General features: G+C 41.5%; 1 protein-coding gene across 2 annotated transcripts in view; it reads right to left on the reverse strand.

The window, feature by feature from the left end:
- Positions 1–2721: 2721 nt before the first annotated feature.
- OGDHL (oxoglutarate dehydrogenase L) overlaps positions 2722–26503 on the reverse strand; it is a 116581-nt gene continuing 92799 nt past the window's right edge. For both annotated transcript variants that reach the window (XM_054036180.1, XM_054036181.1), the window contains exons 17-23: positions 20859–21037; positions 15183–15254; positions 9769–9894; positions 8327–8399; positions 4911–5074; positions 3999–4153; positions 2722–2931 (exon numbers count right to left, since the gene is read on the reverse strand). In XM_054036180.1, the coding sequence (XP_053892155.1) occupies positions 2808–2931; positions 3999–4153; positions 4911–5074; positions 8327–8399; positions 9769–9894; positions 15183–15254; positions 20859–21037 (893 nt within the window). In that variant the 3' untranslated portion in view covers positions 2722–2807. The remainder of the gene's footprint in view (positions 2932–3998; positions 4154–4910; positions 5075–8326; positions 8400–9768; positions 9895–15182; positions 15255–20858; positions 21038–26503) is intronic.

The following is a 26503-nucleotide window of genomic DNA, read 5'->3' on the forward strand; positions in this document are numbered from 1 at the left end:
TTTGTGATTTCACTGCATGTGATTTTGTGCCTTCAAAATGTTTTTCTCTCACAAGGCTTTGAGAACTAATTTTTTTGCAACTCCATGTTGGCATATGAAGTGTGTCTTCATCTGAATACTATTTTGAATTTCAAAACTGGATTATTTATCTGAAAACAGGACTATTTTTTGTATGAACATGAGCCCATTGTCTGCTGAAACTGCATAATGTGCTAACATTAGCATGCAACTCCATTTGCAAGTTGAATCAAGTTAAAAATGTCTGCAAGAAAAAAAGGGATCCTGTTTTCAAGGTAACAATGAAAATTTTTGAAGGTTTTGACTAATTGGACCATTTCCTAAAAAACCCCACAATCAAACTGTCACCAATGTTTTCAGACTTCACTGCAAGCATTTTGTACAGCCCCAGTTTTCACTCTTGGGTATTTGTAATGATTTCAGGTACCTACAGAAACCGAGAAGGAGCACACACATTAAAAACACAAGGTTCTACCTGGCAGCATGTTTCAATCACATCACTTCAGCTTCTATTCCCCTAAGTTTGTAATCATGCTGTATATTAGCTGTTTTAACAGAAGATCGGCCTGGCTGTTGGAAATGGCTAGTTTTTACATCCAGATTTCAGATGTCAAGGAAGTCAGTATCTGAGGAGGCCGTTAAAAAAAATGAAACAATTACAAGTCAATAAAAACTCAAAAGCCTTGGGTCAGCGAGCAACAGCAAACCCACCAAACTTCAAAAAACAAGAGGCCCAATTCCCTTCTCATATCAGTGTAAATGAAGAGTAACTCCACTGCTGTCAACAGTTACTCCAGCAAAAGTGAAGAGAAGCAGGGTGGAGACTTAGCATTGCACAGAATAGGAAACCATATAGAGAAAACTGACTTTCCATCAAAAGTGAATAAAGAGCCAAATCTTTGTTCCCCTTACCCCAAGTGGGCATGAAAGCACCTAGGAGATAGAAAAACCACATTCTGGCAGTAAAGTGGAAGAATGGGCTTGTCCAGAAGCAGACAACCTGCATAGAAAGACTCTGTACTATTTTCTCTGCCATGATGCTTAGAATTGTGGGCAGCCACAGGAGTGGAAATGGATCCATGCATAACCAGCTGATTTCCTTTAAAGTCCCTTACTATCTTCTGCTTCACTGCCTTGTGCTCTCTCATGTCTCTCCAACTGCTCTGTCAATTGTCCCTTTGTGCTGACTCTCTTCTCTCACTGCCAGCATTCCTCAAGGTTCTGTTCCTGGTCCCGTTATGTCCCACATCTACCCCTCAAACTCATGTGACCCCATAGTTTCAATTCTACATCAGAGACTCCTAAATCTACCTCCCCCCCCATCCCTGACCTCTCCTGTTTTATCCAGTCTAACCAGCCCCAATTTAACAGAAAAATTGAGCTTATCTTTCTGCCTAAACCCTTTCCCCCCTTTCTCCCTGCTTCACTGCTGCAAAGGGCACCCCTATCCTCCAAGACTCTCAGCCTTGGAGTCAAATGTAAACTCCTCTCTCCAGAGGCCATCACCAAAACCTAGCTGGTTCTCTCTCTACATCATTCCCTCTATGGCTTTGCACCTCCTCACCACCCTCCAATGTATCCAAATGGCCGCTGCTAAAATCATCTTTCTTGTGTGCTGCTAGGATCATATAATTCCCCTCCAATTGCTTCCTCTTGTCACCATGTTCAGGCTTCTTGTCCTCAGCTTCAAAATTCTGCATGACTCCACCTGTGCCCACATCCCTGCTCTAATTATGTATTATCTACTACAGCAATGCTTACCAACCCCCAAAAGAGATTAAGCCCCGTTGTGCTAGGCACGTTGATACACATAAAAAGAGACAGCTCCTGCCCTAAAGAGCTCACACGCTAAGTAGACAAGATAGACAACAAGTGGGAGTCATTATTCCCATTTTACAGAAGGGAAACTGAGGTGCAGAATAGTAAGTGACCTGACCCATGGTCACACAAGTAGCATGTAGCAGCAGAGAACTGAACCACACATTTCTAAACCCCAGTCCAGCAGCTTAGCCACAAGCCCACCTTTCCTCTCCATGTATTCTTATTTCCTTCACTCCACCCTTCTTGCCTCACTATTCCCTTATGCTCCCAGGCTTGTCTTTGGTTTTTCATGCTGCTCCATGAGTCTGAAAATTCCTCATTTCTCCCTCTTCATTCAGAACTCCAAAACTCATTTCTTCCACAGATCATTCCAACATTATCCCACCAGAGCAATGCTACCATACCTCTGTCACTATACATACCAAACCTGCCATGCTCTATGATGGAACCAATCTGCTGGCCATCTAGGGCATTTCCTGTCTGAATGGCCTTCTGTCTACTGCGACTGTAAACTCTTTAGGTCGGGGATCATGTCTCCCAAGTACCAAGCACACTGTTAGTGCCTACAATAGCTATGTAGAGTTGGTCAAATAATAATGTTGCTTAGAAAAGGAATTTCTTCAATGCAACTTAAGGTGGGAATCGGGTGTCCTGTGACTCCAAGAGGCTAATATACTTTCCCTTAACTCCTCACCCCTTTACTTTTTTCCATTGTTTTGGCCTTATTACTCTCAGAGCAGCCCTATACCTGGAGTTACCTCTTACAGACATTTGTAAAGGTTTTACTCCTTCATGCATTCCCCAGTTTGCCCTACAATGCTTTAGAGAGGAAGATCTACTCACAACCTTTTATCTTAGAAAACCAAAAACCAAAATCCTCAATAGTTTTCCCATGTGCTTTTATTTACTCCTTTGGAAGTGGGGTTTTATAACAATGCTGCATGGAGATGGTGGATGGTGTCTCAGAGTCAGAACATCTTTCCTTCAAAGGCCTCCAGGTTGAAAACTGTGTCCAGGAATCTCCGGAGCGACACCAGGTGAGCATTCTTGTTACCCGTGGCGGGAGCAGCGGCTGGTTCTCGGCCAACATACCTTTGTAACACAAGAGACAATGGGGTAGACAACAGCGAGGAGAGAAGAGACAGAACTCTAAAACTAACAAGGATGCATACATGCAATGTAGACAGAATATACTGCTAAACAACAGCTTTAGACAACATGCAATGTAAGACAGGAAAACTCTCCTGTCTTTTGCCCATGAGAGACTTGCTCTCATGCCTCCAGTTCTAGCTCCACTGGAGATTTGAAGGGATATTGCAAGTTTCTGGTTATAGAGCAGACTGTCAGCTGGTGTAGATCAGCATAGTTCACTGGCTTCAACAAAGCTATGACATTTCACCAGCTGAGGACCTGGCCTAACAGATCTATTTGATGTCTGGGTCTATGTGAGTGGAGGAAGGGGTGGCTTTCACTAATTAGATAGGCTGCTATTGGTGAGGAAGGGACCAGAATCTGGATTATTCTTGCACCAATCTCCCTACAGTGATATAGAAGCAAACAGGCTGGAAAAATAATTGTGAAGGAAGCTTAGTGGCTCAGATATTGTTCCATTCAATGGTTGTTTCCTCCAGAGATGCACAATTTGGAATAGGATTTTTAGAAGGGAAAAGTAGCCCGTTCAGAAGTACAAAAGATAAACATAAGGCATGAAAGTAGGATAGGGCCAAACAATATAGACAGTGATGAAGAGGGTGTTGGCTTGATAAATTGCTTTGGATTTTTATTTAACTAAAAATGAAGTCACCTGTTAGACTCTGGTTTGGGATGATCCCCAGGCTCTCTCTATTTACAATAGCAGGCATGGTTAGAATGTACTGCTGTACTGTTTATGTACTGACCCACCATAGTAGGTGAGCAATGCAGGTGCAGACCAACCAGAGCAAGGGAGTTTGGTGTGGACCACACATTGGGAACATAAAGACCAGGTTGAAACAGAAGGAGCAGGGCAATGGAAGCCCCCAAAATCAGACCTTTCAAGGTCTGTGGAGTTTGACTTTTCTGTACATGCATCACCCCATTTCAAAGTAACAAACCAGTATGAAGCCTGGAAGGCAGATCATACCCGTGATGCAAAGAAAACACGAAAGTAAGTTTCATACCATATGGGCCGAGTGTGATTAACAATGGTGCGGAAACGAGGTTTGACGTAGTCATAGTAGCCAATGTTCTTGTGCTCTTCCTGACACCAAACTAAGTCAGCTCCAGGATATTTCTCAAGCTCTTCCTTTACCAGATCAAAGGGGAATGGAGAGATCTAAAGAGATAATACACTGAAAACAAATGGCAATGCTTTCTTTTACATGGACAGATATCACGTAAAGCAAGGTTGTCGCTGGCAAATATTGGGCACTACAATTGTTGTTATCCATTTACTACTAAGCTACCTAGTACCTGTATGTTCTTGTAAAAGATTTACTCTGCTAGAATGAAGTGCAATAAAAGTAACTACAATGTAACCTCCACTCTAAATTAAAAGACAAATAACCACATTCTGCAACGTCACGGTACTCACTACCATTGGGAACAGCAAGTATAATAGCACACTTTTCTGCTACTCTGTAGTATAGTTGTTATGCACAGGGCTTCAGGGAAAATGTCTTCTGTAGCGCTGAATTCTTTGGGAAAACTAGAGAGCTGTACTATTTGGTCATTCTTGGCATACATGACTGTTTTCAAGCCACACTTTGATCTAGCAGATTGAGCATGGAGCTAGGAGCCAGAAGCTACCAAATTCTAATCCTGGCTCTGCCACCACTGATTTGCTATACAGCCAAGGCATTTAACCTCTCTGGGTCTCATTATCACTACAATAAAGATAGGAAAACTAGTCCTTCCCTAGCTGACAAGGGGCTTGTGATGTCTTGGAAGATATAACATGCTATACAAATGTTAAGCATGATCATTATCATCATGTCTTGCAACTGCTAATGATTTAAAAGCTGACTCAGTCACAGTCCTTGGCTGAGACTCTTCCCAAAGTCTGAGTTTTCAATGAGGTTCAGGGCACTCACCTGCTCCAACCTAGTTATAGCCACTTGTTTCTCCAAATCTTGATTCTTTCTCTCTTTAATGAGATCGTAGTACACCTTCCCTGTGCAGAAAATCACCCGCTTAACCTCATTCGGTGCGTGTGCTGCAGCCCCATCCTCAGGAATCACACGTCTGAAACTGGTACCTAGTCATACCAAAAATGAAAATAAAAATGCATTCCTCTAGTGATGGTCACATTCAGTCAAGAAATTCTACTGAGGCCGGCCCAATCTTGACTGATCCACAGAGTAATTGTCACAGTGCTCTGTACCCAAGAGACTATCATCCCATCCTCTGTATTCCTAGATCTTTTCAGATGCCAGGTTTTGACATAGGTTATTTAAATACAATTCTGTTTAAAGAGGGAGCCCATTAAAGGGTTTCTGATAATCAGCTCTTCACAACTTAATGGGAAGGAGGACTTCAAGACTGGTATCTTTCTTGGCATGCCCAGGTACTAGGCTCACGTTATCACAGTTCGAGGAAACTGCACCTGTATTTCCCCTCAGTGGTCCAGCAAGGGCACCCACTCTCGTGCTTCCAGCACCCCAGCCATTGCCTTCCTTGGGTGGAGACCCCCTCTCACCTCCTGATGAGGGTATTTCCAGGCTGCACAGTTCCCTGCCTTCACTGTTTTATTCCCAGGAAAGACAGGCTACCCAAGCACTTCTGCTTGCTTTCTCTTCAGAGATAGTTAACAGTGTGACTACCCACAATCACAGATACCACACAGCTCTTTCTATGCAAGCCTATTTTATTCTTGAGGTAAAAGCACTTCAGAAAAACAACAGAACCTACGCACATGCTAATAAGCTTACCTGAGATCACCCTCTCACTCTGATAAGGGTTCTGGTTGGTGACAAGTCCTTCCAACCCTTCCCTAAGAACTGAAGCTCACCTTGGACCAGGGGTTCTGTCTGTTTGTTGGACCAGAAAGGTGACCCTGAACCAGTTTAAAACCAGGCTATTTATCAAAAATACTTTCTTTATCTATTGGTCCTTGGAGAATCCAGTTTGAATTAGTATACACAGCTCTCAAGGGGATGGAATTTCTCTGAGGCTGTTACAACATGAGTGAATTTACCTAATCACCTCTTGCTGTTCTCCTATGTACCCTTCCAATGGAAGTATCCAGTCCCTCAGTAACACACAGATGATTGCATTTGTAATGCAATGCACTCCAAAGATATTAAAAACTCAATTCAATAAGGTTTGTCCAGGATATAACTGGATATTGTTAGTCTGTCACATACATCACCTATTTAGAACCTGTGTTTTTGGTATTGAGGAGCTGGTTTAATAGCACTGCATAGCTGACTTAGATATATTTTTAACAACTAAACATGCCACCTAAAAAAAGTCTTATTTCCAAAATAATCTTAGCTACAGAATTAAGTAAATACCTTCTAGAAAGCCTGCAAGCATGCTTGGTATATGCCATAAATTTGCTTTTCATTCCAGTAAAATAGGTTTTTAAAAAGATGTGTTTGTATATTTATTACACCAGCAAAAACCTTCAAGTAGTCAGAATGGATGGCTATAATGGAGCTTCTATTATGTAAGCAAGTACATAACTAACATCTTTGTTGTACTGTGTGATCAAGACCTTCTGTTTGAGACATTAAAACAGAATTATCCCAAAAGAAGAATTAATACGGTACTTGGCATATAGCTTTGAGTACCGGGATACAATTTAGACTGCTTATCACGAAGGACTTCCTGACAGTGGGATGTATTTTCCCTGTGGAACAATCTCCCAAGAGAATAGGTAGAAGCCCTTTTGCTTGGGACACAAAGCTAGAATGTGCAATAGGGAGTAATTCTAGATGGTCTAATAGGTCTCATCCATCGCTCGCTTCTATGATTGATACAGAAATAGTTTTAATCAGCCAACTGTGAGGTTGCAAATAGCAGCATGACCTCCAAGTCTGAACCAACACAACACACCCACTTATCAGGAGAATAAATGTGTCATTCATCTTAGGGAGTAAAACAGGCATAAATGCATGAAAGAAAAACTGATTTATGTCTGAATTATCCAGTCTGACTGAGAACCAGAGTTCATCATTAAAGACGACTCAGAATCAGTGCTTTATTGGGTTAGCTAGAGTTAGACTCCTCAGCCTTCACAGATATAAAAGAGAGTCATCTACAGCAGTAACACAAGTACATCTGAATTAGCAATTAACTAGGAGCTTTGGCCGCTCTTGTGTGCTAACGTAAAATAGATGGGGAACCCAGGAAACTAAGAGTGGACAGCATATAAGGGAACCAGACCACAATTATTAATGAATCCTGAATTTCATTAGTGTGATGTTTCCAGACTGACTAATTCTAAGGGCTACAACACAATCAAATCCAGGAAAATCCCTTTGATGATCAGCACTGCATTCATACAAAGGACACACTGTCTTTTCCTAGTGACAATCTCCTCAAGAAGAAGAGAATAGAACAAAATTGAAACCAAGCAAATATTAAATGGCAACAAATGCTTCATTACCATGGAGGTTGGTGCAAATGACACAAAGGTTACAAACCTAAGCTCTAAGGAGATGAAAATCTGACCAATAATTCTTCCTTTAAACACAGTGCTAGAATACCAGTGTGCCCAAGGACTCAGCCTTAGGCAGAGGGCCCTGCTCTTTTGTTTACACTTCCTGATCACTCAGCTATTCTGCACCTCTGCCACTGGGTGGCAAATTCACACCCTCTTTCCTTTTTTCCTGGCTGCATGGAGATGGTGGGCTTGCCGCCATTGCTTCCTGGTGCTGTCCAGCACAAAGAGCAAAGGTTCAGACTGTCAAGCACTGACAACCTCTCACTTTTACTAGCTAGGATCTTGCTTTAGGTTAGCAGTGGGATAAGGCAGGCCCAGAACTGGGAGTGGAAGGAAGTGACAAGTCAATGGAACCAGTACCACTCCCGCAAAGGGAAGCAAGGAGGAATGATTTAAAACCAAGGAGTTGTCAAAAGCAGTACAAAGAACATTTCAACTTTTTAAATGAAGACGTGATGAAAATGGATCCCTACAACCTTAGGAGGATGAGAAGATCTCTGCAGAGAGATGAACGCCACCCTCCACCCCACCCTCCCATTAAGAGAACAATTGGCCATGAGATATGCCACTATATACTGAAACTGAAGTCTAAGAATTCTCATTATTTGGATGCAGATTATTTTGGCACAGAATTATATTTCCAAATCCAGGCCAGATCTCTCCCACCCTTGCACACAGCAACTCCTAGGGAAGTCAGTCAATGAGAGGTGCATGCGAGATGCTCAAGGTGATGTTAGCTCTCTCTCTCTGGACTGGATACTCAGCATTCTGAATATATAGTTTGGCATGCTGACTGCATACAGATGCTTGCGAGTTCACGACATTTGTAACTTGACCTACCAGATACCATTTCGTCAAAACTGGATTTAGCTTCAGGATGTCTCAGCAGCGACTTGGGTGTAAAGATAATAAGCTGTAAAATACAGATTGTTACAACTCTCAGAAGCTGCTGCTTGATCCACTGCCTGCTGTACATACACAATATTCTTCTTGACACACAAATGGATACTGCATGGGGTACTCTATCACAGATTCTTAATGGGGTTTGGGAATAAAATTAAACAGTGAAAAAAAAAATCTATATTTTTTTGAAACTTATTGGACACAAGGAATCTCTATGGCTTGGATTTTCAAAAAGCCCCAGAGCAACCAGGCACCCAACTCCTACTGAATTCCCTAGCTCCTTAGGGTCCTTTGAAAGTCCCAGCCTACATAACTATTGACCTCTGAGGAAACAAAAAATTAGTGTGAATTATAAATTTTTGAGCTGGACTATGGTAGAGAACCATCAGAAAAACCTCTTGCACTTTTGTTTAATGATAAACATCCAACTAGTGTATTTTAGGCTTCAAATTGTATAGAATCCAAATTGCTTCAGAAACTTGCATTGAGATTCCTTAAAAACACTTGTGGTATTCAGTGCTCATGGGATGGCATCAAACAAAGCTTAAGTCACATTAGGATCTGGTGTAACTCAAGGCAATTGCCCTTGGAAAGGGTCTCATACTTAGCACAAATCTTCCCAGAGTGGAGAAGTAATTAGGTGTGTGCTAACTTGGCCTTAAACCTGAACTAGAGAGGATGAGAATCTCAAAATGAATGAGTGCTTAGACAAGCCCTTTGTCAACTGGACCATAAGGGCATCAAAACTTAATTATATAGAGACTAGGTTCAACTTCATCTTTAATGCCTTATCTACATTGTGGTTTTAGCGACCAGTATAGCTATAACAAAGCAAATCCCTAATGCAGATGCAATGCTAAGATATGAATTATGATATACTATACAGTTTACCCCAGTTGAAATGTGGACTACCCTGCACCAGAGCAAGTCGTGATTTACATCAGAGTAGCACATTAGCTCTAAGTGTCTGTAAGAGTGACAAAAATCATTGCAGATAAGGCTAATAAGAGCCTGTTTTGCAGAAGGTGGCCTTCTTTTGTGCACAAACACACACACTTTTCAAGCACTGGTACCTATGTCCATAGGTGACAGAATTTACAAAAGCCATTTGAGCAACACCCAGGCATTAGAACTAAAAAAAGCATGTAGGTGGGCATCTGCATGGACAAAAGGAAGCTAGGCTGAAAACCAGGCCTTAAAATTCTAGAAAGCAATGCTGAGATTTCATTAATCACGTCCTCAGTCTCCAATTTGAGTTTAATTGAGAAATACTAAAATGCACACATCTTCCATTCAGTCGTATGTTATATACAAACAAAACCCTGCATGCAAGTGATTTAGTATTATAATTAGACAACAGTATCAATTAAGCTACTTACTGGTTTTCTGAATGGCAGCAAGATCTGTCTTCTGAGGACATGAAAATAATTGGCTGGAGTTGAACAATTCACCACAATCCAGTTGCATTCATAGAGCTGGGAAACTTCAAAGTCTGCACTGAACTCCTAATAAAGATAAATAAATAAAGGCATCAGAAAAGCTGCCTCCTTTCTCTTCCTCCAAACTCTGCCCCCAATTCACTTTTTTAGGCTCTAATATGTTATGCATTTTGGGGCACAAGAAAAGAACTATAGTAACCTTGGACGCACTTACCACTACCAGTGAGTAAAACTGCAGACTCTCCATTCTTGAACTTCAAGATTGGTCTCCCACACTTACCTGATCAAGAGCTCGGCAGGCTTTGGATCATAATCACTATGTACACCCAACCCTAAAGACAAGGAAACCAGCATGCTCCTGTTTCCTACTTCCTATAGTTCCCTTTCCTGAAAGCCTCATCAGTAGATCTCTTTTCTTAATGTTTTGTTGTATATAGATAAGTGCCCCAGCAACTCAATGTTGTCTCTTTCTCAAGTCAAACTTTCTCCCAAGCTTTACTTCACCTCAAAATGCATCTTTAAAGCAATGGTTCTTAACCTGGGGTGCGAGATGCCCTTTCTGGGGGTGCGAGACATGCACAGGCACGGAAGTACAACTACTTTGTTTCATCAAACCTATGTATTTATTAACATTTATTATTATAATTTTTAATGATTACTGTATTCTTAATTTTACTGCGAAATTAAAATAAATAAATAATTATATATAATTCTCTCTCATTCTATAGTTATGATATATCTAGGTTTAAAGAACTGATCTACTTCAATGATTTTTGATAGAGGGGAGGGTGCAGGCTGCTGTAAAGGTTAAGAACCACTGCTTTAAAGGGACAGTCAAGTAGGAAAATAAAATCACACTTGGATCTGAAAATGTTGTACCTATTATTGTTACAAATCATGCGTATGATTATTCTAACAGAAAGACTAGAGCAGGGGTCGGCAACCTTTCAGAAGTGGTGTGTCGAGTCTTCATTTATTCATTCTAATTTAAGGTTTTGCGTGCCAGTAATACATTTTAACGTTTTTAGAAGGTCTCTTTCTATAAGTCTATAATATATAATTAAACTATTGTTGTATGTAAAGTAAATAAGGTTTTTAAAATGTTTAAGAAGCTTCATTTTAAATTAAATTAAAAAGCAGAGGCCCCCGGACCTGGACAGTGTGAGTGCTACTGAAAATCAGCTTGCGTGCCGCCTTCGGCACACGTGCCATAGGTTGCCTACCGCTGGACTAGAGCGTATAAAAACCTACCTCTACCATGATGCCTACAGTTATCTGGTAACAACATGTAGGCAGGTGATGAACTGTGATCATGGAGATTGCTACTAGTCAGCTTATTACATCTACCAATTGTGCACACAGCTAACCCATACTAAAACATCCTATTATTATCCGAGCAGCTGAAAGTGCCATTAAGGTTTCCCATAACTTTTTATAAGACCCTATTTTCAGTTGTTTAGAATTTTGCCAAACTTTAACAGTTTGTGCTAAATGTTTCCATGCTGGGCGTCTGCCTCAGGCTGATTGAGTTATTTATTTATTTTAATTTCAGCCAAAACAGTTGAGCCATTCCTAAGAAAGAAACTAGGGGAAAATGTTTTCCCCATGTTAAAAAATGCTGGCAACCTTTCTTTTGAACAGCTCAAACACAGTATGCTGTGGAGCGGGGACTTCATATTTGGTAGGAGGGTGGCCTTTGTTTAAGGGATGCTAGTCCTGTAAAAATTTGCCAAATTTGCCAAGATACAAGCTTTTGAAAAGAAAAAAAAATATTAGTTTACACATGCTTGTCTTTAGCATTTAGCATCCAAAATTAGCAATTTGGCAGCCTAATGTCAGAGGATTCCATCCTCACCGAGTGTGCTCCATTCCCTCACAGCTCCTTATCTGACCAGACTGCATATGCACCATCCCCACATAGTGACTGAGCATGCTCTACCCCAAGGCCACAAGGGCAAAGCCAGACTTTCCCTATAACTGCTGCTCCCAGCACGAGTGGGACTGAGCACTGGAAAAAAGTTATCTACCTTTCCATAACTGCTGTTCTTCAAAGTGCGTTGCACATGTCTATTCCAATATAGGTACGTGTGCGCCTCATGCACAGTTGTTGGAGATTTTCCCCTCAACAGTACCCACTGGAGCAACATCAGCACCCTCTGGTGCCTTGCGCCACTGCAGGTATCAAGGACTGCACTGCCCCGACCCCTCTCAGTTCCTTCCTACCAGAAAGGCTCAGAGGGGGGGAAGGAGGGTGGGTCATGGCTTGCCCATGTGCAAAACATCTCAAAGAACAATAGTTACAGAAAGGCTGGTAATAGTTTTTTCTTCATGTGATAGCACAGGTCCATTCCACTGTAGGTGACTCAGAAGCCGTTTGAACTCTAGGTGGGCTCGGAGTCTATAGCAAGGGGCCTTCATATCGGAAATCTTGAATGGTTTGTTGCACCTTCAAGGGAAGACCTGAATACTGCGGCTAAGATGCACACTGCATAATGATGGAGGAAGCCATAGCTCAAGCTCTGCGGTTTGCCGCATCCAGGCTTGCTTGCAATGCTGTTCTGGCAACTAATTTGTCCTCCACCACCATAACAGTGAACTCCTGCTTTGCTTCATCAGGAAGCTTGTCTTTGAACTTCAGGACATTATCCCACCAGCTGAAATCGTAGCAACCCAGCAGAGTCTGCTGGTTCGCAACACTAAGCTGTACAAATCCTGTGGAGTAAAGTTCCCTGCTGAATAGATCTAGCTTGCTTGCTTCTTTCCCTTTCAGAGCAGAGGCTTGGGGTCCCTGTTTTGCTTTTTCCATTAGCCACAGTGAATATGAGGGAGCCTTGAGAAGGGTGGCTATAGAGACATATCTTTTCTCCACTCTTTTAGCAGTGGAGGGCAGAGAAGATGGCATCTTCTGCCATAAAACCATGACTGGTTCCAGGATAGCCTCCTTAATAGGGAGAACTACCATAGTGGGTCCTGCAGAAGTTAAAACATCCATGAGCTTGCGAGATCTTTCCAGCACCTCTTCTGGTTGGATATCCAGAGCTACAGCAACCCTCCTCAACAAGTCTTAATGACTCTGAAATCATTGGGGGTGAAGAGGGAGAAATAGTCTCAGTCACTACTGCCTCATCAAGTGACAAGCAGCAGCTAAGAGTTGTTGAGGAGGTCCCTCCTCCAATTCCTCCACAGGCGAGTCCTGAGAGCACTTTCCCCCTGCACGGTACTGGATGAGGAAAAATGGTGACCTTGCTGCAGATGCTCCCAGCACCTAGCCAATGTAGAAGGGCAGGAAAATAGAAGAGAGGCTCTCCAATGTGGAGGGAAACCCTGAGGGATCCAAAAGGGCCACTGATACAGACGGGGGACCCAGCTATGTGAAGGCAATTAGCCCATACCATGGTGGGCAGGCACTCCACTGGAGCTGCTGGGCACTGTCAGGTTGAGTCACAAATGACCCCATCTCAGAGTCCTCTTCCTCAGACCACGGGGAGTTGACCCCATTGGTACCAGGGAGACCATGCTGTTCAGGAGTCTCCCCAATAGCAGGATTGGAAGTGCTCACTCCCACAGTCCCAGTTCCAGTCCCAGAGCACAGTTCATGTCTTCTACAGTTGTGGCACCTTTTCTGTAGGGTTCCATCCAGAGAGGAGCCAGTGATGATCTCACTGGAACCCCATCTCAAACCCATGTGTAGTGACATGCGGCACCAGTAGGAGCTCATGCTGCCCCACTGGGTACTGCTGAGGGGGAAATCTCTGACAACTGTGCACAAGGCACACGCCCCCAACCTCTCACAGTTCAGCGGAGGTAGCATGGAGGAAACTGACTTCAATGCAGAGAGGGATAAGAGCCATACTGTGGGGGATGGAAAATACTTGACAGACACAAGGATTCTGGGAATGGGGGAAGAAGACACTCAAACTGATTGGTAAAAAAGACTGGCACTGGGAGCTGGAACAGGAGGGGAGCAAGGAGATTAGGACTGGCTGGGGAGGATGCTGGGACTGAGAACTAGAACACATGGGAAGCAAGGACCTGCTCAGGCCAGGAGACTGGGCCTGGGAGCCAGGTGTAGAGGCTGCAACAGCTTAGGCAAGGCGACTAACTGAGAGCTGGTGAGGAAAACAAGGGGGTAGTGGGGATGACCCTGACTTTGGATGGAGAATTGGAAGGCTGGAAAGACTATCATAATGCACATTCTGGCATTTCCTAACTTCTGAGTGCCTGACTCTGCAATCTTAATAATGTTCTTTTAACATATGTTTTTTGTGAGTAATTATTGTTAACTCATCCTAACATTCCCAGCCTATATTTTTTTGTCATCCACCTGTTATGCTTTGGTTTAGACAGTAAGCTCTTTGGAGTGGGAGCTGGTCATTTACTCTGTTTGTACAGCACATCCTGGTCTATAACTGTGGCTCCTGGGCACTACAGGATTGCAAATAATAATTTTCAGTTTGCTTACTACATACATTTGGCAGTGCTGAATATATAATCAGTCAATTTCCGCTGTTCGGGTGGGTCTTTCACACACAAAGCAGAGACAATAATCATTTAAAAAAAATAAAGACAATGGGGCTGTAAAACCATAAAAACTAGCATCCAAGACTACGTTAGCCTATTTTTTTTTTTAACTGGCTGAATTTTAAGTCTATGTTTAATAGTTGACCTTGGAGAAGGGGAATATCTAGTTGATCTTTAGAATTACAGTTTAGCTGAAAAAAATATCTTGATCAACCTTTAAAGCACTTAGATTATTCAAATACAGTAATAAAAAAAACTTATAGGATTTAAAAAAAAAAAAAAAAAACACTGAGAACTGATCACCTAAACATAGCATCACACACACTCGGTGCAGATATTTTTACACTGCATCTGCATTCTGAAGTTCCCAGCTGGACGGTTTGCTCTGTTACAAGAACACTGGGTTTTAGTGCCATCTGATCTTCCTTGGAAATGTGTTACAGACACTGACTTGTGGTACATCCAGCTATATAAAACTGAAGAGTTACTGTCCCCTAGGAACACCCATAAAGAAATAATACTACCAGAGACAAATTATTTCTGACCTCTGCTTTCAAATGAAATGCAGACTAGACATCCTTATTATTTTTATCAAATGAGCTGAAAGTTAGAGCAAATATTTGAGCTAAACATTAAAATACACCAACTAGCGGTCTTAAAAGGTGACTTCCAATCCTGCAGGAAAATATTCAAGCTGTTGGGGGAAGACAAGTGCTGGTTGGTGGCAATAAATTAATTTCTCAAGCAATAAACCCAACAAAACCTGCTTTAAAATAAATCTCTGAAAAGCCCAGAGCAGGAAAAAGGGCATTGCTGTTGACAAATCTACTTACTGGATAAGCGTCGGAATCATCATTGCTCATCTGCAGAAACCTCTCCGGCCTGGCTGAAGAATGCTCTGGACCCTGGTAATCACATCATTTAAAACAAAACCAACAACAGTTTAGATGTCTTTCTAGATCACTCCCTGCACAAGTGCTTCCTGTCAGCCTAATCATCATGGAGCAGCCTCAATACAGGATGCTCACCCCACCCTCCCTGCCAGAGGATAAATGCTGTAACAATGACACTCAGAGAAGAGGGAAAGCTTTGAAGAGGGTAACATGGTGGTGCCCCTGAATAAAGGAGCTGTGATCTTGAGTGTCCATCCGATCAGATGGAGATGGGTTACATAGAAATCCAATGTCACTACCACTAACACTGGTCTACAATTTTTGAGAAGTTGTCTGCTTCAGAGATAAAATGTGCTATTTATTATGTATTTTGATGTGCTGAATTCAAATATGACAATTAAAACAACTGATTGGCTATTGTTTCTAAGATATTTAAGTTTTTACATTTTATGTCTATGTATATTGTGTAGATAGAGTTTTAATCATAAATTGTAAACCTAGGTCTTTTCACGTGTTTATGGTTACTTTACATGATAATATATTTCACCTGTCCTGTTTATGTAACACTTTAAAAATCAGCAAAAGGGTTATATAAATAAATAAAATTTATTATGAAACAAAAGGCAAAAAACTATTATGTACATAGTTTAGTCCTATTCAGTGTCTACTCGGCGCTTCTTGGCTTGTCTCTTGTATTCATTAAATGGAGCATCTCTTGTCACTGTACAGCAATAGTCTGCAAGCATTGATGGGCTCCATTTGCCCTGATAGCGTTTTTCCATTGTTGCACTGTCCTGGTGAAATCGCTCGCCGTGCTCGTCGCTCACTGCTCCGCAGTTCGGTGGAAAAAAATCTAGATGAGAGTGCAAAAAATATATCTTTAGTGACATGTTGCAAACAAGGCTTTTGTATGCCTTGAGGAGGTTTTCCACCAACAACCTGTAGTTGTCTGCCTTCTTGTTCCCGAGAAAATTTATTGCCACTAACTGGAAGGCTTTCCATGCCGTCTTTTCCTTGCCACGCAGTGGATGGTCAAATGCATCATCTCGAAGAAGTTCACGAATCTGAGGACCAAAAAAGACACCTTCCTTTATCTTAGCTTCACTTAACCTTGGAAATTTTCCACGGAGGTACTTAAAAGCTGCTTGTGTTTTGTCAATGGCCTTGACAAAGTTCTTCATCAGTCCACTTTTTCTTCTTTGACACACCTTTCCCAACTGGAGGCACCATGCAGAAGTAACAATTGCTAGTATGATCTGTTGGCTCTCTCCAAATCATTGGCACTGCAAAAGGCATAGATTTCCTTTTCCTGTTCAACCACTGGCCAAGATTTGTTGCACAAGTGTTGCAGCATATGTGTGGGGCCCACCTCTTGTCCTGATCTCCAATTTTGCAGCTAAAATAAAGGTGATAGGCTTTCTTAACCATAGTGGTTATACTGCGCTTTTGTGATGCAAAAGTCACTTCACCACAAACATCGCAGAAATTATCTGCATTGTTCACACAAGTATGAGGCATCTCTGCTCACTTTGGCTAAACAGAAATGTGTCCCTTTGCAAAATCAAACACTGACAAGTAAGAGAGCACGACACTGTATGATTTCTAGAGCTGATCTAGGGCAATTTGTTCAGCAGAGTGATGTAAGCTTCGTTATGATTGCATCATCCATGACTTCTAGGAATAACATGATGCAATTCATATCATGTATGATGCAATACCAGCTTCAGATTGCATCATTCATTGTTTTGCCTAAAAAGCAAGTACTGTCCAAACCCAGTCATAGATTTATTCACAGATCCAGTCAAAGATGTATTTTAGTCATTTCTGGTTTAAATTGAGATCCCTTCCCCTTATAACTCACTTATCCTCCGCCATTCCCAAGTCAAGGGTCGTATATACTGACCCAATAGCATATCTTGAAAACTAGAGCCAATCAACAATTTTAAGCATCATTTTCGTTCTCAGTGACCCAGAATTAGTAAAGTTTGACTACATTTATTTCAGAAGCATTTTGGCTGTAGAGCAGTGTAATTAAAAGTTAAATACTCAATGTGGTTGTGCAAGTTGATGCAAGAGACCGAGTGCTTGGGGCACTTAGCCACCCTGCCAATCCAGGACAGAATGGTGCAAGATGAGGTTAGGTGGTGTGGTGCAAATCTGTGATCATTTAAAAATGAGCAGCACACATTCACAAGCCAGTAGGTCTTGCACGCTTGAGACCATGACTGGCTCCAGCTTTTTTGCTGCCCAAAGCGGCGAAGAGAAAGAAAAAAAAAAAAAAGCTCTACCATGCCGCTTCATTCTTCGGTGGCAATTCGGCGGCCGGTCCTTCCCTCCGAGAGGGACCCGTTGCCGAAGACCCAGACATGCCACCCCTTTCCATGGGCCACCCCAAACACCAGCTTGCTGCGCTGGTGCCTGGAGCCAGCCCTGCTTGAAACCATGGATCACCTGCTAAGGCAGAAGCTGGGTCCTCCAATTATTTATGTCTTGAGCACTAGGTTACAGACCTACCCTACAGCAGCATGAGTGTGTATGGAAGAGAAGGGAACTTCTCTCTTCTCCCACTAGCACACCAGTTTGACACAAGACAGGATGCTCTAGATGGGTATATGTACTTTGGCCAATTCCCTGCAGAATCATTGGTAACCCATGTTAGGCTGAGTAAAGTTTAACTGGCATAGCTAAGCCAATTACTCCATAAAACCTTTTAATAGGAATTTTATGTTCTGCTATAGTTAAAATATCTATCACTCAGACAGCGCTTTTCACTAAATCTCAACGCACTTTACTGAAGTGGGTAAGCATAATTGGCCCCCATTTTACAATGGGGAAACAGGAACACAGGTCACAGAGTAAGTTAGTGGTAGGGAATGGAACAGAACTCGTTGTCTCCCGACTCCCACTCTTCTCCCTTATTAATAAGGTTGGAGAGAGTTAATTGCAATCAGCAAAATAATATGGTGTGTGGTTTTATTTATTGCTGCTGCTGGGTGTCATTATTTGTAAGGGTTACAAATATTTATGATTAAGAAGGGCTTTCATACCAGAGAAAACCATAAAGTATCTCATCCTAGAGATAACTGCATTTAACCTTTCAACTCGTATGTTAGTTAATTCCACTTACAAATCAGGGCTCACACCCTTACACACCACCTTCAGTGCAGTAACAAACAGATGTCACAATGGAAAATCCCAGAGAACACCACAGTGATGGCTTTGACTTTGTCTACACTGGAACCTGAACGACAACACTTATCATTCAGGGGTATGGAAAAAAAACACCCCGAATGACAAAAGTTTTGCTGACAAAAAGCACCAGTGTGAACAGTGTTGTCAGCACGAGAGCTTTCCTGCCAACAAGGTTACCGCTGCTCATTGGGGTGGAAGTTTTTTGTCAGCAGGAGAGCTTTCTCCTTCCAACAAACAGCAGCTACACTGCACGCCTTTTAGTGGCACGGCTGTAACGGCATGGCTGTCTCTAAAAGTGTAGACATAGCCTTAGAAACTGTTGCTAAAAGAACAGGGGAAAGTGATGTGTACTGCTCGACTCCTCCCTGTTGTACCGGCAGAGCGATTCCCTAACAAAACACTCAGTATTTTCCCTATGCACAAAAGGAACACTAAGATGGAGCAGCTAGCATATCTGTGTCCTGTATAACTTCTGTTGCAAACTGGCCTCAGTTTTGTGGTGCAAACTTGTCTTCTCATTAGTGGATGAGAACCATAAAGCCACACAGTTCTGGCACACTGCGAGTCTAATATTGTTAGTACCACTCCTGTTGCCATCTATTCATGTCCTGCAAATCATAATTCTTACACACACACACACACACACACACACACAGAGCAACCTCCTCCTATTTTAAAAACATTTAAAATGGTTTACAAATGAATGTAGTATTCAATAAACATGCTGAATTCACTGCACTGGAAACAGAAGTGTATCTACAGAGGAGACAGCAAAGATGCAAGCTTCCCCCCGCCCACCCGCCCCGAGCTTCAGTGGTAATCCTCAAACCAGACTCTGCTCATTGTCTATGTTTAATGTCTTTGCTGAAACTGCTAACAAGACTGCCAGTTACTGGAGGGGGAGCAGGGTAGAGGGAAAGTTTCAGACGCCCTGTCCAACAGGACCTGTACAGAATCCATTAGCTAGTTGCACATGAGCCACCAAGGAGCTATCAGTCAGCAAAGTCCTTCAATCACAACCAGCCAGAATGTATGTTAGAGGTGAAAGGATTCCCATCCCATTACCAATACCTCGCCAAGCCATCCTGTCCCTAACAGATTTCATGCTGGAGTCTTTTTGTTTTTGAAGAGTCCTTAGGTTCCATCTTGGGCATGATCTTACAGTCCTTACTCAAACAAAGCTGAATTCACTAGGATATTTGTCAACAGGACTGTGCTCTTGTATAAACAGAAAATCCATACAGAAAATCACCCAATGGATACGAACCAACAGCAGTGTGCCATGAAAGGTTATAATTGCATGGAATTAAATGTATAGAAACAGAATAGAAACAAGAAGAAATGCCTTTATGTACACTTAAAGTGAATGAAAGAACATTTACAGCTATGGCAAGCACATCAGTATCATGGTAGCATGTATTTGTTAACAGAAATACTGTAAACATACATTAAATAATACACTGAGTGTCCGTGCATTCTAAAAGGAAATAACTATTTCAAATAGCACAGGGCAGAATGCTTATGTCACTTTTAAAAATAATTTAAAAGATGCTTAAAAGTGATCCTACTGTTAACTCCAACTTCAGAACAGAAGAAAGTTACATGCAGAGTCTATATAGATCTCGTTCCAGTCCTTCTGTGGCTAGCTCACTAGGAATTACGGAGAAGAGAAGTGGGCAGCCATTCAAAGGGGCTCTCTCCCTAAAAGAGCAGATTTCTTATTTCCTCCAAGTCACCCAAATCATCAACATTTTTAAAAGAATGTATTTGTTTGCAAGCTGCATAAAAACCCCTTGGAACAATGTTCTAACTTAAAAGTAAAGTTTATATGGGTAAAACACATGTATCTGAGGTTTGTTTCATGTCATCATAAAATAAAGTGAAACAAGTGTTGTAAAAACCTATTGAAATTTTAACTGTACCCGAGAATCCCAAGCCGCCTCCTTTATACTTTGCTCTTTCCAGGAACTTTTCATTTTAAGTTAATTTTTCATAACCACAAAGCTCTAATGAAGAAAAAAGAATTGTTTTGCATTGACACACGTTGTATTGACCAAATAAGTCTTTCAAATAGTAGGGTAACAATGGCAGATACCACTGCAAAATAACCCATTTGGAGAAGGGCACAAGGAAAGGGAGACTGAATGTTCAGAAATATATCAATGCTGTTTTCCTTTTGTTCTCGTTCCTGGCCAACTGTCAAAACTGGTCACTGCAAGCATATTTATTTTTGAGATAGAAGAACAGTCTAACGTATGTCAGCAATAAACTCTTTTTTTTTTTTCCATAAAAGTTATAAGATCCTGAAACTGCATTTGTATGCTGCAAAAAAAAAAAAAAAAGGAACAATAAAAGGTTCTGTAGTTTCTATTCTACTACTTTATGCCAAAGCACATTTATTGTTCCAATCAGTGAAAGCCTTACCATTCCTTCCATTCCATGTGGCAAAAGCAGCACAATCCCATTGTGTCGAACCCACTTAGCCTGTCCTGAGCTGATAAACTGGTCTATTATGCACTGTGCAGTGTTGTGGAAGTCGCCAAACTGCGCTTCCCAGCACACCAGAGCATTGGGACTTGCCATGGCAAAGCCAAGTTCAAAACCTAAAAACAAACAGGTAGAAAGAAAAAGGAAAAGATCCTTATTAGAATTATATTCTATTTTCCATAATCTAAGACACCACTTTTCTATTGCAACTAATTAAATAAAAGAAAGCAGAATATGTATCAAGAATATTTTCTCATGAAGTGCAACAGTGTTTTCAATAGGACCACTTCTGCTAGAAGGATTAGCAGACATTTGTTTATACATATAGAATCCAATCCCTGCAAACTCTTCCTTACGCTAGTAGTCCCAGTCAACGACATCATGTGGAAACTTCAGTTTCATGAAAAAGTTAAGGTATTAACACTATTTTTTTCTCCTGGTAGTAAACATTTTTATACACAAATCTAGATAGAAGCCACCCTTTTAATAAAAGTAACTATAAATATATTTATAGTTAATATTTAGGGTTTAGTTCAACAAACTATTTGTCCACCTTCTGCATTACGCAAGCCTGCACAATGCTATGAATGTGCCTGTACATTTATACAGGTGCTGGTTGGAATCATTTGCTGTGGCTGGTCTTTTACATCTGTAAACTGGATCTTTCTAGGATCTTTTAATATACCTTTTATTTACCAAATGGTGACTGGATAATGTGGTGAATGGCACTTTGGAAATGCTTATTTATTGAATAAACATTTTGCTGTTAACAGTCATTCCCCGTTTCCTTTCCTTGGTTACAGAATCCTACATGTTCTTGTCCTGTGTAACTTTAAGTTAATGGCTAAATTTTCAGAACATTTCAAGAGATTCTAAAGATGTGATTATTACTACAAAGTCAACGGGATCTGCAAATCTGTGGATAATTCCTTAGGTGTGCAAAACTGAGCAAAGAAAATAAAAAGTTTTAGACAAGTTATTGGAGGCAATGCAGCAAAAGTGCTCCCTCCTCAGAGATAAGAGGCTAAAACCTTCCTCAAGAGTCATGCCCCTCTACGTTCTTCACTGACATCTGTCCCAATACTGTGGTGAGGGGAGCAGGCATGGGGAGCACTTCTACTGCAGAGATGGTATCTCTGCTTAAGCTAATGCAAACAGGAGAATCGCTGCAGGTTTCCAGGAGGATAAGCAGGAGAGAACGGTTCTCTCCCTAGCTCCTCCCAACCAGCAGAGCCAGAACTCCACAGGGTCCATGGGACTGGGATAAAAAAGGGAGGGAGCATGCTGCAAAGTCTCTGCTTTCCTTCTTTTTGGACATCTCAGCTCAGATGCACCTGATCTGGGGCACTTCCAAACACTGTTCCCTCCGCTGTATTGAAGTCCAAGGTACGCAGGGAACACTGAGTTGCACAAAGGCCACATGACTGCCATCAGGTCAATAACAGGCTGGGACTAGAGCCAAGGTTTCCCTAGTTTCATGCTATACCCACTAAACAACACTGCCTCTCTATACTCAAACAAATGTAAACATGGATTCTGAATACAGATTCAAGTTTTACCCAGGTATTCAGAAAGATCATGGTTAAACGCAGTGGGAAGCACACAAACTGACAGCTGTCTGATTTTCAGTATAAATTACATTTTGCACACTTTGGAATGTAACAGGCCAGAATGCTTGTTGCCTGTTCCTAAAATCTGTCATGTTCCAAACCTAACAGTATCCTCACAACAGGCAATGTGGGCATCACTTAGTAAATGCAGAACAAATGCCTGCTCTTGTTGGAAGAGATCTGTGGCAGTGCTGTAAAGCCCCAATTCTACTGCAAGGACTGGGGTGATAATGACTGCAAAAGACAAAAAACAAACAAAAAGTTATTAGAATACAAACCAGCTACTGTAATTCACGCTCAGCAGCTGTGCTAAGACACATTAATTGCAAACTGCTAGAGTATTTACATCTGCTACAGGGCTTTGTTGCAAGATTCAAGCATTATCAGAGTTCATGAAAATGCAGTTAAATACAAGGCATGTAATAATCATCTCCTTTTAATGACCTATCTTAACTTCAAGATATCTCCCCCTACTTATGTCCCACAGTTAATGGCTTATTTGTGAAAATCCAACCCTCCCCCCGCCATCCCAGTGCTCCCACTTACATGGGTCATAAGACTAGTGAGAGCACAAATATTCCTACAGCAATGGAGAATGACACCACATGGGTCTAAATTGCAATACAAGGTGAAGACAGTGGTTATGACAGACAGACCACTCTGCTAAGTCAAAGGGTAAAATTGAACATTAAAGCACAGTTCCACAGTATGGAGGGTGTGAAACTGTAGTGCCTCAGAGGGAGCTACTGGAGGCACTGTACCACAGCTTCTTCAGAGGCCCCAGAAAGTGTGGGCCTGAGACTCTTTTGCTGCAACCTTTGATGGGGGCAGTATGTGCTCTAGTCGAGGTAGATCCAACTCTAGGTAGGAAGCCAATGGGAACTCTGTATCCATTATCTTTAGGCAGACTAATATCACAGGCAGTGCTAGCCTCAGGAGTGCAAGCACTAGATTAATGTCTGGGTCCCATGCAGGGGTTGAAGACTCTGTGCGCCCTCTGCTCCCATTCACACCTGCAGACAGGCCAGGTACAACTTGACTCCAAGTTATTTTCAACAATTTCACATTTAAGTGTACTTGTGTAGCACTTGCCCACTGGCAGCCAATCATAAAAACCAATTGCATCTTAAAATACTGAACACCTACAGCAATTAAAAACCAAGAAGTTAAATTCTACCCTCTGTTTCACCACAGCAAAGCTGGGCCACGCCAGTGGAGCTACTATGGATTTACAGGGCTATGACTGACAAAGAATATGGTTCACTATCTTTAGAGAGGATATCTGTAAGAGTTGTTTGCTTATGCTGAAGTCATGCATTTAAATTTTAAACAGAGCCTAAGCATTTATCTTCAGATAATGGTAGTGTAATATGAAAGAACCATCCCATCCAACACATACCAAATAGAGCAGCAGATTGGTATAGTCAGTCTCTGCTGTCCAAAGGTTTTATTAGAAAATTCTTTGGACATGTACACTTACCATTGCTCAGAAACAAAGACCTGAGAAGAAACCAACTGAAAACATGACAGTTTGGTGTGAATTCTGTTCCTTGTACAGATACACTCTCTCTGCAACCTAATTACCCTCAGAGACATGGTGGGTGAGGTAATATCTTTTATTGGACAACTTCTGTTGGAGAGAGAGAAGCTTTCGAGCCACTCAGAGTTCAGGTCACTGACCTAAGGAAAAATTCTGTGTAGCTCATAAGCTTGTTTCTTTCACCAACAGAAGTTAGTCCAATAAAAGATATGACCTCACCCACCTTGTCTCTCTAATAGCCTGGGACTAACACAGCTACACAATTCCACTGCATACCTAATTACATAGTAAGATTTGAAAAGTGAGAGTGCATCTTTTTCCTGTGAGATTTGTCTATATTGATCCCTGCTTTCTTGTTAGTTTATCAATAAAAAATCCCCACTCCACCCCTTTTTGCCTCATTTTGTCCCCTTTTGTTTTTTTTTCTAAGTTTGCTGCATGTTACACGGAGATCAACAAAGGTCATTCTACAATGTAGCCTGCACACGCCCAGCAGAAAGCAAGCACACCCACTCAAGTTACAGAAAACCTAAATTCATTCCCAAATCTGGATCTTCCCCACTACCACCAGCTTCTGCCACGTTACTAGTGCACAATCCCATTTAAAAAAACCAAAGATGCAGAGCAAAACCAACTCACATTTGGAGGCGGTGTGTGTGTGTGTGTGTGTGTGTGTGTGTGTGTGTGTGTGTGTGTGTGTCTAAATCTGGTGTGTTAGTTTGACTCCTCTACACTTACAGTTGATCTAAAATATTGGACAAGAGTAAGTGATTGAACTGGTATAACATAAAATTTGTGGGTTAGATTTTCAAAGACACAAAAAGCAGATAGATGCCTAACTCCTGTTGAAAGTCAACGGGCACTGGGTGTCTAACTGCCCTTTGACCTCTGAAAAATCTTCCCCTAAAAACACTGCACATGGGTAAAATCCAGGAGCAATTTTTCTTTAACAAGCAATATTAGCTAAGCAAGTGAGAGACCTATAGGGAAGACGTGAAATAAACATACAAAGAAACCTTTGCAATCACAATTTCTGGCTATGATCAAACTTCTTATATCTTTAATTAGAAAAGTTTTAGGAACTCTGCAACTCATGTTGACTGATAGAGACTTGGCATCTTGATATTCTCTGCACACAGTAGGCTACTGCTTCAAACCCATCAGCAAGTGCTCAGTGACAGGCTTCATGTACTTGTCATTTGTGATTTACACCATGGTGACTGGAGGCCCTCCAGGAGCATCTCTCCTATGGGAATTTATTGGATATGCGGATTGCTTCACAGAGTGCTGTGATATAGAAATCAGGCAAAGCATACCTACACCATTGGGGGAGGAAAAAGGGTTTTAGTCACACCAAAACGTTGAGTCTCTGATACTCTTCTGTGTCAAGAACTAGATTAGGATTTAAAATAAAAGGAAACCAAACACACTACAATTAAGAGCCAGATGAGAGCAGCATGTTGCACTTACGGTATAGGACTATTTAATTTTTAAAGTCATCAGCACATGGCTATAAACTTGGCCCTGTAGGACCAATATAGGATTAACCTCCACTGAAACAAAACCTTTCCCTTTTGTTTAGCTTTTATTCTGTTTTTTTTTTTATCTTCCCATTTACATTGCTCTGCGACAATTTCCTATTTATCTCTTTTTAGACCATAAAGTCCTAGAGAAATCAAGGGACTGCAAGAATGCATTAATGATATTACAGAAGCACCTAGAGGCCCAAACCAAATTTGAAGTCCCATCATGCTAGGCGCTATACATACACATACTAAGAGACAATTCCTTCGTGAAAGAGTTTAAAATCTAAATTGACAAAACAGGCAAAGGATGGGAGTGGGGGAATCTCCACTTTACAGATTGAGAACTGAGATTACACAGGTAAAAGATGATGAGACTTGCCCAAGGTCAAACAGGTCATTTATGCTGAGTTGGGTTTTGAACCTAGATTGCCCGAGTCCCAGTGCAGTGCTTTAACCACACGAACATCCTCTTGCCATATTTCACCTGATTTTTTGAAAGTTACAGTTAGAAATACATAAACCAAAAGATATTTATGTCTAAACCTTTAATGGCCACTGCTGCAATCTGAAAGTCTGTCCTTCCACCTGGGAGGACCAGTATATACTCCTCTGGAATGATGATGAATGTGTAGAACAACTGGAATATGTCAATTACGGGGAAAATGAATCCTTTTATACATGAATATATATTGTTTGTATCCACTTTGGAAAGTGACTTTTTATGCACAGTTCTTATTGAAATTCTATTCCAGATGTTTGGAATGGATCTTGATGAAAGAAAGTTGATGAACCACTATGTCCCTGTGGTGCTGAACTCTGTGAACGGCCCATCCATGACTCCAACAGATGCTCCTTGTTCTCTTCTTGCCAAAAGAAGGCTAAAGCCTCAGAAGGATTGGCCTTTTC

The sequence above is a fragment of the Malaclemys terrapin genome, chromosome 7, assembly GCF_027887155.1.
Source record: "Malaclemys terrapin pileata isolate rMalTer1 chromosome 7, rMalTer1.hap1, whole genome shotgun sequence".
Classification (NCBI taxonomy): domain Eukaryota; kingdom Metazoa; phylum Chordata; order Testudines; family Emydidae; genus Malaclemys; species Malaclemys terrapin.